At 44.7% G+C, this 12,844-nt stretch overlaps 1 protein-coding gene across 1 annotated transcript in view; it reads right to left on the bottom strand.

The window, feature by feature from the left end:
- Positions 1-12,844, bottom strand: part of LOC137545546 (hydroperoxide isomerase ALOXE3-like) — a 69,526-nt gene that overhangs the window by 17,925 nt on the left and 38,757 nt on the right. Inside the window, exon 10 of the mRNA XM_068266906.1 lies at positions 11,595-11,681. Within this exon, the coding sequence (XP_068123007.1) occupies positions 11,595-11,681 (87 nt within the window). The remainder of the gene's footprint in view (positions 1-11,594; positions 11,682-12,844) is intronic.

Below are 12,844 nucleotides of genomic sequence, written 5' to 3'. Positions count from 1 at the left end.
TAGTGTGGCTGAGCGAGGTACACAGAGTGGCAGTAAACACAATGCTATATAGTGTGGCTGAGCGAGCGGTGTACTACTATTCCCAGCAGACACAAAGTGGCAGTAAACACAATGCTATATAGTGTGGCTGAGCGAGGTACACAGAGTGGCAGTAAACAGAATGCTATATAGTGTGGCTGAGCGAGCGGTGTACTACTATTCCCAGCAGCGACACAATGACTGGGGGGACCCTGGCTAGCGTGGCTGGAGCGCGAACTACCCTGCCTGCCTGCCCAAAGCTAAACCCACAGACAAATGGCGGAGATATGACGTGGTTCGGGTATTTATTTACCCGAACCACGTGACAGGTCGGCCAATCAGAGCGCGTTCGGGTCCGAACCACGTGACCCGTTCGGCCAATCACAGCGCTAGCCGAACGTTCGGGGAACGTTCGGCCATGCGCTCTTAGTTCGGCCATGTGGCTGAACGGTTTGGCCGAACACCATCAGGTGTTCGGCCGAACTCGAACATCACCCGAACAGGGTGATGTTCTGCAGAACCCGAACAGTGGCGAACACTGTTCGCCCAACACTAGCCCAGGTATAGGCTCAGGTGCTGGAGGAACAAAAGATTCTTTAAACTTATCTAATGTCTCCTGCATCCTAATATTCACAGATTCCATAACCCCCTTTAAAATATTGGAAGTCTCTGAAGCCACTAAAGCATCTACTGTATACATGACTGACAAGCATTTTTAGGAGCCTCAAGAGGAATCTTAGTGCTACAAAATCCACATCTCTTACATCTCTTTTAGGAGCAGTAGCAATAGTTTTGGGCTCAGTTTTCACCCATAACACAAACACAAAAAGACAGCATTCTGAGCCTATCTGTTAAAGCACATATCAGCCTCACCTTCCTCCAAATGGAGGACTCACCCCACCAGAAGCCGCCGCTTGGGGCTGTGGTTGTCCGAAAGGCTTAGTAGCTGCTTGAGCCTCCATGCTGGTGTGTGCACTCGGAGGACTCCAGGAAAACCACTTCCTCCTTCCTGGTCCTCCGCTTTATCCTCCCCCTTCCGCCGCAATATCGGATGACGTCAGCGCGCCGCGTACCACCTCCTAGCGCCTGACGTCAGTTCCCTGAAGCTGTGGCTAAACAGACGCTATGGCTATTCCCTCCGCGAGCCAAGCGTCCTGTCGGGAGACGGACGAAAAAAGCGCTGTTCTGGCATCACAAAGCGCGTTCCTCCGCTGCAAGAAAGGCAGGCCCCACAAGAATACCCTCTGGAAAACACAGAGGGCCTGTCTTTCGCCTTGTAACCTCACCCTCCGGCAAGGTAATAAAACAAAAAAATGGGAGCTGTTTTCTTGAAGGTGTTTCCTGGAGGGAAACACAGATGAACTGAGGAATGAGGGTGGGCGGGGGCCTTTTAATGCTTTCTTGATTGATGGTTTCCCCAGATCCGTAGGAGGGACCGGATCTCCTGTTGTCCCGGATGACGATTAAAGAAAGTATGGTACAGAGGCAAATGGCATCCAGTAATCCAACCCAACCAATCAGAATTCGTACTTTATCAGCTATGAGAGAGCTGAAAATCCCAAGTGATAAAAAAAGAACTGAGAAGCATTATGTAAGCATTTTTTCCCCAGCATAAAAAGGAAAAACATTTCTATGTGCCTTAGTACTGCTATTATGCACAGTATTATTATTATTATTACTATTATTATTGATTTATATAGTGCCAGAATCTTCCATGGTGCTATAGCATTATAGCACATTACTCAGTGTATTTGCGATAATTGAGCAACTGTGGTTTCCCATAATACATCACTCCTGAAGATTCACATTATCTCTTTATGCCCTTGAATTATTGCAAATACCTTCTGTTTTAAGAAGTCAAATTACACTGAACGTTGCTTTTAAGTAGGAGGGCTTTTCAGTCTCTTAGTCCCCCTATACTTTCCTAGTGGTTCTAGGTCACCCCGAGCTTCTTGGGTATTCTACTGTACTGATCCAAGCACATCGCTCTTTAGTCAATCTGACTCTAAAATGCCAATTACAGTTAGTAAACTCCCTTTAACCACTTAAAGAGAACCCGAGGTGGGGATCGTACAAAGAAATCTTTACACAGAGGCTGGGTCTGGCTATAGTGCCCAGCGTCTGGTGCTAGTTCAATCCCCCTGAAGTGCCCCCTGCGCTCCGCTCTCCCCCATAATTTACGGCCGCGCTGTTTAACTCCCTAATGTCACTCACGCATCTATACACAGAGGCTGGGTCTGGCTATAGTGACAAGAGGGTAGGGGGGAGACAGAGAGCGCTCCGATGGTGCATTAACCAAGTATTACTTTGCACACTTAAAAATAATAATTAGACTTACAATGTCTTAGTAGCTGTATGGCGTTTCTCGCTCAAATCGTCCGGTGGTTGTTCTCAGCCTAATCCAGCCTGGCCAGGGCTGGCGGTGTAGATGGTAACACTAGGGAACGACCGTCCGGGGAGAGCAGCGCCTAGCTTCTGCCACCTTACGTCACTACCGGTTTCGGCGAAAAACCACGCCTACTGCAGAGCGCCGGTCCCCGCCCGCGTCCCTTCCCTCCAATCAGCGGCGAGGGAAGGGAGATGGGCGGGGACTGGCGCTCTGCAGGAGGCGGGGGAGAGGCGTGAGTGACACTAGTGAGGTAAATACAGCCCGCTGCGAGACGCTGCGTGTCGCCAGCGTGGCTATAATTTATGGGGGAGAGCGGAGCGCAGGGGGGACTTAGCGAGCATTCACCTAGCAACAGAGGCTGGGCACTATAGCCAGACCCAGCCTCTGTGTATAGATTTCTTTGTACGATCCCCACCTCGGGTTCTCTTTAAGGACCACGGGCTTACAACCTCCTAGTGACCAGACTATTTTTTTTTTACAAAATAGACCACTGCAGCTTTAAGGGCTCGCTGCAAGGCCGCACAACTCAGCACACAAGTGATTCCCCCCCCCCCTTTTCTGTTCACCAACAGAGATTTCTGTTGGTGGGCTGTGATTGCGCCTAAGATGTTTTATTACATGTAGAAGAGCCAACGCACAGGATACAGCCTCAGACGGTAGAGTGCAACTCACCAGAACATAGCTTTAACACTTGAAATAAGAGAAAAAGTGGTGGTGCACATCCAGCTAAAACGTCCCTTTTTATTCAAAAAAGTTTAAAAAATCCATTTGTAAGACAATATCCATCAAAGCGGAGAGAGGTACAGGCAGTGTGAGGTCTACAGCTGTTTCACGCCGTGCAAATTGTGGCGCATCATCACCAGGACAACCCGCCCCATATCGTGATACCCCTTTTAAACAATACCAGTTGCCTTGCACTCCTGATGATCTCTTTTGCTGCACTAGTGGCTGAATTGCACACCTGAAACAAGCATGCAGCTAATCCAGTCTGACTTCAGTCAGAGCACCTGATCTGCATGCTTGTTGAGGGGCTGTGGCTAAAAGTATTAGAGACACAGGATCAGCAGGAGAGTCAGGCAACTGGTATTATTTTTAAAGGAAAAATCCATATAGTTCTCGGTTTAGGTTCCCTTTAAATAATGTCTTACCTATTGAGGCAGGTAGTTACCACCAGCAGCATGTAATCAGCCATCCCGCCGTGTGGAACGCACGCCGATCGTGAATGGTAACTCATTTCCTCCCCTCCGGAGCACATTTCCGGGAATCGGCAAACGTCATATCTAGGTGGCTGAATATTACACATGGAACACAACCTAAAGTCCGCATTAGCTCTTTGGAATGCAAATGGCGCATAGCGCATATAGATGAGAGTATGGGGCAGGTCACTAAGGACGCATCATAATAAAGTGCGAAGCAAAATCCACATAAATACATTGGAACGCAAACGTCGCAATATATGTATGTGTAAATGGGGGCGAAAAATACATCACAAAGCACACATGCCCAATTCCTTCATGTGCACCAGTGACATCTAGTGGAAATTATGTGAATTACAATGAATAACACATTTTTTAGTATAGGCAAGGAAATGAACTCGAAAATTGCGCAAAAGGTGGATCAGCGCAACACCAGGCCGCCTCCGAATGGCCTCCAATCAGAGATGCGCTGAGCCCCCCAAGGAACTACAAACGCACCTTGAACCCAAACAGAACATAGGTTAGGATTTAGTTAGTGTTAGGCCCCTCCCATGGAGGATTGACTTCTTCGCAGTGGGGGGGACGAGTACTTGATAGGTTGCATGCAAGCTGTTAATGGAAACCAACATCCTCCTCTAGTGGTAGACAGGTCATGTGTATGCTCGGTGTGTATTCGACCCCACGAGTGGGGCTTGCACTCTTTTGCAGGTAGGCACTAGTCTGTTTTTAAGTAGCGCTGCTCATTTCCTTGCTATGTACTAAGGAAATGAACTACCTGCCTCAAAACAATTTTTAGTCCTGAGTCCTAGTAGCACAATGGGTCTTAGTGGGGAGAGAGATTCAGGAAAGTGGGTGAAGCCTACAACAGTGAATCAAAATTAACCTATTGATTTTCAAGGGGGATATTTAAACTGCTGCTATTCTTACACTGTTAATGGCAGAGGCTTCAAACTTGCTACAGTCAGTCATTGGGTGACTGGGGTTTAAATTCACTAAAGGGGCGGAGCCACAAACAGTCAATCAGATTTATTTGCTGGATAAACTGCTTCCATTCCACACATTTTTGATGCCAGAACCCAAAAGCTCACAAACTTTGTCATTTAGTGACTGTTTGTCAAGGTACAAAAAGTGGTTGGAGCTAAAAACAAATTTCACTGAGAAAATATAAACTGCAGCCATTCTTACACTGTTAATGGCAGGGTTTCCAAACTTTGCCCAGCTGGTCACTAAGATTGACTGATATTGACTGAGATTAATATGCAGGAAAGTGGGTGGAGCCAACAATAGCCAATCAAAATTCACTTGTTGATTTTCAAGGGAAATATTTAAATTGCTGCCATTTTTACACTGTTAATTGCAGATGCCTCAAGCCCGGCACAGTGGTCACTGGGTGACTGGGGTTCAAATTCTGGAAAGGGGGTGGAGCCACAGATAGTCAATATTTGTTTAATTTTAATGGGAATATACAAATTGATACCAAGGACCCCAAAGCTCATAAACCTGGTCATTGAGTGATTGTATGTCAAGGTTAGAAAAAGTAACTAAATATTTTACATGGAAACATATAAACTGCTGCCATTCTTACACTGTTAATGGCGGAATTCTCAAACTTGACACAGTTGGTGACTGGGATTAATAATCAGGAAAGTGGGTAGAGCCTACAACAGCCAATCAAAATTAACCTATTGATTTTCAAGGAGAATATTTAAACTGCTGCCCTTCTGACACTCTTATTGGCAGAGGCCTCAAACCTGGTTCATTTGGTCATTGGGTGATGGGTTCACATTCTGAAAAGGGGCGGAGCCACAAATAATCAAATTTGTTTCATTTCGGTGGGAAAATTTAAATTATTGATGCCAAGGACACAAATCTACCAAACTTGGTTATTGAGTAACTGTGTGTTAAGGTTAGAAGAAGTGGGCGGAGCCAACAACTAAATTTTTTACATGGGAAAATATAAACTGCAGCAATTCTCACAATGTTAATGGCAGTGTTCTCAAACTTGACACAGTTGGGCACTGGGTGACTAGAATGAGTATTCAGAAAAGTGGGTGGAGCATACAACAGCCAATCAAAATGTGCCTATTGATTTTCAAGGGGAATATTTACATTGCTGTCATTCTTACACTGTTAATGGCAGAGGCCTCAAATCTGGTACAGTCTGTCACTTGGTGACAGGGATTCAAATTCTGAAAAGGGGGTGGGGCCAAAAACAGCCAGATTTGTTTAATCTTAATGGGAAAATGCGAAATATTGATGCCAAGGACCATGAAGCTCATAAACTTGGTCATTGAATGACTGTATTTCAACGTTAGAAACAGTGGGTGGAGCCAAAAACAGCTTTTTACATGAGAAAATATAAACTGCAGCAATTACACTGTTAATGCCAGAGTTCTCAAACTTGCCACATATGGCTACAGGGTGACTGGGATTAATATTTAGAAACGTTGGTGAAGCCTACAGAAGCCAATGGCAGAGGCCTCAAACCTGTTAGAGTCAATCAAGTGACTAGGATTCAAATTCACTAAAGGGGGCAGTGCCACAAACAGCCAATCGGATTTCTTTGCTGACTATACTGCTTCCATTCATACAATTTTGATGCCAGGACCTAAAAGCTCACAAACTTGGTCATGTAGTGACTGTGTTTTAAGGTTAAAAAAAGTGGGCAGAGACAGACTAATTTCACGGGGAAAATGTAAACTGCAGCCATTCTTACACTGTTAATGGCGGGGTTCTCAAACTTTGCACAGTTGGTCACTGGGTGACTGGGATTAATATTCAGAATGTGGATGGAGCCTACAGCAGCCAATCAAAATTCACCTATTGATTTTCTAGGGGAATATTTAAATTCCTGCCATTCTTGCACTGTTAATGGCACAAGCCTCAAACCTGGTACAGTTGATCATTGAGTGACTGGGGTGCAAATTCAGAAAAGAGGGTGGAGCCACAAACAGCCAATCAGATTTGTTTCATTTCAATGGGAAAATACAAATTATTGATGCCAAGGACCCCAAAGCTTACAAACTTGGTCATTGAGTGTTTGTGTGTTAGGCTTAGAAAAAGTGGGCAGAGCCAACAGCAGCCAAATACATACCCGGGCCATCAGCTAGTATTATATATATATATATATATATATATATATATATATATATATATATATATATATATATATATACATATATATATATAATTTTTTTTTTGTGGCTGTTCTAAAACTACAATATCTTTACCGTAATGTGGCTTGTGAAAATGCATTTCATATTCTTGGTGTGTCTTAACAAGAGTTTATAAACAGCAGTAGTATCTTTTTTTCTTTTTATACTGTTTAGCATTGACTCAAAATGCCTAAAGGGAACCTGAAGTGAGAGGAGAATGGAGGCTGCCATCATCTTTCTCTAATAAACAATGCCAGTTGATTGTCTTCTGTGCTGATGCTCTCCCTCTAATGCTGGGTACACACAATGCAATTTCCTGTCTGATTGATGGGTAATCTGCCAGGAAGTTGCATCGTGTGTACGGGGAGTGAAGCCTCTGGATAATTCACCTAAGACTAAGCAGGTCCATACTACTTTGCTGACTCAGTGCAGCCCCGCTTCTGGGGTCCCAGTGCTGGATTGTCCTGGGGGAGGAGGAGGGGGAAAGCCTCTGGAGGATAAAGTGGCTTCACCCACCTGGGGTAAGTTTTTAAATGATACCCGAGGTGACATGTGACATGATGAGATAGACATGGGTATGTACAGTGCCTAGCATACAAATAACTAGGCTGTGTTCCAAGAAGTCCCTCCCCATCTTAACTGTTGCCCCCAGGGTCTCTGCACAGTCTTTGGCACAGTAGCGTCTCATCTGTGCTGGCGGGCAGGTGAGACACTACACTGACATAGACACTGCAGAGGTCCTAGGGAGTAACGGTTAAGATGGGGAGGTGATTGGGGAGGGTCAGCAGCCAGCTCAGGGGCCCAGGAGGGAAATTTGGCTGCAACTAAGGGCCCTTAATGACGCTTTATGGTCGGGGGGGGGGTCTTGGGGGGGCCCCCAGGCTAATTTTGCCCTAGGGCCCAATTGCTACTTGAACAGGCCCTGTTCTTTCTCTGCCTGAAAGAGTTAAATATCAGTATGTAAGTGGCTGACTCAGTCCTGACTACAAGTGACTACAGTGTGACCCTCACTGATAAACTCCAACTATAAAACACTTTCCTAGCAGAAAATGGCTTCTGAGAGCAGGAAAGAGATAAAATGGGTCAATAGTCCATAGATTTTAGCTCTGGCATACTTCAATGAATGTGGCATTGAGCAAAAGCAATAAAACAGTTAAAGCTTAAAAAGTAGATTTAAACATAAAATAAAACTGTGGACTATCTTAAGAAGTCATTTTTTAGGAGAAGGAAGATACAGTAGACACAATTGTTTATTTCATTAGTATATTTTTTTTTTCGCCTCGGGTGTTCTTTAAATTGTTTGCATGCAAACCTCACAGGTTTGCTTTAAGGCCTTGTTCCCACTATACACGCTGGCGTGCACATTTCAGCAGCGCGTATAGTGTGCGACACGCAAGAACGGCAGACGTGCATAGACAGCCCTTCTGCCATTCCCATCGTATGCGCTGCGCAGCAGTGTGATGCACTATGCATTTTTCGGGAATCGCAGTGCTGACCCAATCACTATAATGAATGGAATCAGCAGCACATAGCAGTGCAGATGGCGAGCGATCGTCATCGTACGCGTTGCATCCTGACAGCACAGCCATCTGCGCTAATTGATGTGAGCAAGGCCTAAAACGTGGACCTGAACTCTTGCACAGCATAGAAGGAAAACATAGAGAATGCGGAGCTGGGAAAAAAGGGCGCATGCCACTAGTGGACAAAAAGGGCGCCGCCATTCACTCCCATAATAAATAGCGTTTAATGGGCGCCGAGTAGGAAAAAAGGGCGCCGGAGCTAAATAAAGTTTATAAACGGCGCCAGGAGCTAAATAAAGTTTACAAACGGCGCCCGGCGATGTTTAATGATTTATAACTGAACTTGTGGTGATTTACGTTTATAAAATGCACCCGTGCCGAATAACGTTTATGAAAATACTAAACATATTTATCTTATTTAAATAATTAAAACATTATTTAAAGTTTTATCCCTTACTGTTTGTAAAACATTATTATTCACAAAATAAAGCGATCAGTACGTAACGTAAATTGCAAAATATTTTTTGAATCCACAATTAGTAAAACATTATTATCCACATAATAAAGGGGGGTCTTAGGTTTAGGCACCAACAGGGGGGTCTTAGGTTTAGGCACCAATAGGGGGGTCTAGGGGTTAGGGGTAGGTACAGGGAGGGGTACTTAGGCAACAACAGGGGGGTCTTAGGTTTAGGCACCAACAGGGGGGTCTTAGGTTTAGGCATTAACAGGGGGGTCTTAGGTTTAGGCACCAACAGGGGGGTCTTAGGTTTAGGCACCAACAGGGGGGTCTTAGGTTTAGGCACCAACAGGGGGGTCTTAGGTTTAGGCACCAACAGGGGGGTCTTAGGTTTAGGCACCAACAGGGGGTCTTAGGTTTAGGCACCAACAGGGGGGTCTTAGGTTTAGGCACCAACAGGGGGGTCTTAGGTTTAGGCATTAACAGGGGGGTCTTAGGTTTAGGCACCAACAGGGGGGTCTTAGGTTTAGGCACCAACAGGGGGGTCTTAGGTTTAGGCACCAACAGGGGGTCTTAGGTTTAGGCACCAACAGGGGGGTCTTAGGTTTAGGCACCAACAGGGGGGTCTTAGGTTTAGGCACCAACAGGGGGGTCTTAGGTTTAGGCACCAACAGGGGGGTCTTAGGTTTAGGCACCAACAGGGGGGTCTTAGGTTTAGGCACCAACAGGGGGGTCTTAGGTTTAGGCACCAACAGGGGGGTCTTAGGTTTAGGCACCAACAGGGGGTCTTAGGTTTAGGCACCAACAGGGGGGTCTTAGGTTTAGGCACCAACAGGGGGGTCTTAGGTTTAGGCACCAAAAGGGGGGTCTTAGGTTTAGGCACCAACAGGGGGGTCTTAGGTTTAGGCACCAACAGGGGGGTCTTAGGTTTAGGCACCAACAGGGGGTCTTAGGTTTAGGCACCAACAGGGGGGTCTTAGGTTTAGGCACCAACAGGGGGGTCTTAGGTTTAGGCACCAACAGGGGGGTCTTAGGTTTAGGCACCAACAGGGGGGTCTTAGGTTTAGGCACCAATAGGGGGGTCTTAGGTTTAGGCACCAACAGGGGAGTCTAGGGGTTAGGGATAGGTACAGGTAGGGTTCTGTGTAAGAGTAGGCTTAGGTATAGTTTTAGTAAAATTTTAGTAATAATTACTAATGTATTACAACACTTATTACGAACGTAGTTATATTTATATCATCTTTATAAACAATATTTTCAGATTTTATTATAAGAACAAACCATAAATGACGGTTATTCACAATAATATACAATTATAACAATTAAACATATATTATTGGTTTTTTTATAAACGTAATTATAAGTTTAACTTTTGAAACAGGGAAGATTAACGTTTTCACAATTTCCGATTTCATAAACATTATTTAATGATTTATAATTTTGTTAAACATTATTTGTAAACGAAATATAGCACACTATATTTATAAACCCTATTAATGATTAATTATTATTTAGAGTTTACACCCCGCGCCCTTTTTGTCCAGGCGCCCTTTTTGTACGTACGCAGAGAATGCACCCTGTATGTATTTACAGAGTTTAGCCTGATTTGTGACTAATCACCCGTGTAATTTGATCTCTCAGCTGCATTAGCTGGCTGCCACGGCAGAGCAGCTAATTGGTAAACATGGGATGTCTGCAAGGAGTTTGTATCTTCTCCCCATGTCTGTGTGGGCTTCCTCTGGGCACTCCAGTTTCCTCCCACAGCCCAAAAACATACAGATAAATTAATACACAATACATTCACTACACAATACATACATAGACCTATGACTAAGGATTAGATTGTGAGCCCCTCTGAAGGACAGTGACAAGATAATATATACTCTGTACAGTACTGCGGAAGATATTGGCGCTATATTAATACTAAATAATAATAATTAACAGTATGTCTGCTTCCATGAAAGCAGGAAGTAGACACAGTGCAGATTTATTGTAGGATTTGTATCAGCTGTAACAAATAAATGTTTCTTTAAGTTTATTATGCTGATGTTTATCTTTTAAAGCAGAAATTTCTGATTTCTCCATGCTCAAAAAATTCCAAACACTGATATAAAAAAATTCTAATAGTTTACTAAAGAGAGTGCTGAAATGTTACCTTTCTGTGGGAAACTAGGTTTCTGCAGCTGTTTTGAAATTCTAATGACCTGACCAGAAGCAGCCGGGTTCAGAGGCTTTGTTTCAAGCTCTGTGACTGGGACTGCTGCTGCCTGGGTTGCATCATCCTGTTGTTAGAACTGAAAGGGATGGTGGTGAGCAGACAATCTCCAAAAGGACAGTAGCATTTGGAGCTGCATTGGGAGCCGCAGTTTGCAGAGTTGCACAGGGAGCAGTGTAATATTTTCCTGTTCCAGTGCTGCGTCAGTTCTCTTCCTCCCAACAGCCACATGCTCTATGCTGCCATCCTCCAGCTACCTATGCATGTCATGTGATCAGGAGTGAGGTATACAGCATAGAACATGTGGCTACTAGGAGGAAGAGGAGACCTGACGCGGTGGGAGATGGTGAATATTACACAGCTGCCTGTGAAACTCAGCGACCTGGGGAGGATGGGGGGGGGGGGGGGGGGTGTTTGACTGGCTACTACGTATGGGCGGGGGAAGGGGGGCAATGCTTGGAGCACCACAATGACTGCTTGGGGGCCTTTTGTTATGTCCCTGTCTTGAAGAATATTTTTTAAAAATGTTTTACAGTAATTAATATAGCCTAATTAAGGTATTTCTATACTAATAAAGCAAACTTTGTCATTGCACTGACCTGCACTGATTAAGTAAAACATTTAATCATTTAATATTAGATTACCTGGTCAAAAAAAGCTCCAGGACAGAACAACTTGATTCTGGCAATGGTGTTTAGCTCCACTGTGTAACGGAGGTGTGGAATGACCAGCTGTTAAGAGATGAATAGACTAGATTTACAATAATATTACATGTACAGCAACACCAACAGGGACAGTTCTAGTAGACTCTTTGCTGCCACCTGAGGCAAACTTGTGAGAATACGACCCCCCCCCTCACACACACACACACACACACACACCCCGATTTGGAATGATCACACAGAACCCGATAATTTGCACCGCATATTCTAGCCATGGTGCAACAACAACAAAAACACCCTCAGTATAGGTAGGTAGCCAGGTCTAGGTGCCCACTGTATAGGTAGCCAGGCATTGGTGCCCCCAGTATAGGTAGCATGGCATAGGTGCCCCCAGTATAGGTAGCTAGGTATAGGTGATGCCGGTATAGCTATCCAGGTATAGGTGCCCCCAGTATAGGAAGACAGGCATTAGTGCCTGCAGTATAGGTAGCCAGGCATAGGTGCCCACAGTATAGGTTAGCCAGGTGTAAGTGCTTCCAGTATAGATAGCCAGGCATAGGTGAACCCAGTATAGGTAGCCAGGTATGACCCCGCTCCCCCGGCAACCACTAATTTCCCTTATCGAGTTGGCAGCCACCCTCCTCCTCCACCACATTGTCCCCCGTCCCTCGCTGCATGCCGTGCCACCCCTTCGTTTGTAAATAACTTGGTTTAAGAGCACTTTGCATGGCAAGCAACCTTTTTTTAATCAAATTTTGACTTGATAAGCAAGCAATGTCTTGATGTACAAGCAGTTTTGATAATGTGATGCTTGTGTACGTTCTGTTACATGTGTCACACAACTAAAACGATTTTTCTACTCCATTCTGTAGAATTGTACTTAATCTGCGTGTAGAGACACGATTTCACATTTCCATGGAATCCTCAAAAGTATTCAAAAGCAACTGTCATATAAGTTCCTTGTTAAAGCCACACAAAATAAGGTTGGGGTGAGCCAACAGATTGTAATGATACTGTTAGTTATAATAAAAGTATTTTTTTTGCGTCCATCTGAAAATGGCGCCTGAGAAAAATGGCGCACGGTGTTGCCGCTAATCCGTTTGCCGCTTATCGCTATTTAACGTTAAAGCCTTATTGTTATTTAGCGTTAAAGCCGTATCGTTATTTAGCGTTAACACAGAGAACCCTCTCTGTACCTATCCCTAACCCATAAACCCCCCTGGTGGTGCCTA

Source organism: Hyperolius riggenbachi, chromosome 2, assembly GCF_040937935.1.
Source record: "Hyperolius riggenbachi isolate aHypRig1 chromosome 2, aHypRig1.pri, whole genome shotgun sequence".
NCBI lineage: Eukaryota > Metazoa > Chordata > Amphibia > Anura > Hyperoliidae > Hyperolius > Hyperolius riggenbachi.
Note: the sequence above shows the minus strand (reverse complement) of the source record. Positions and strands in the feature narration are given on the sequence as shown.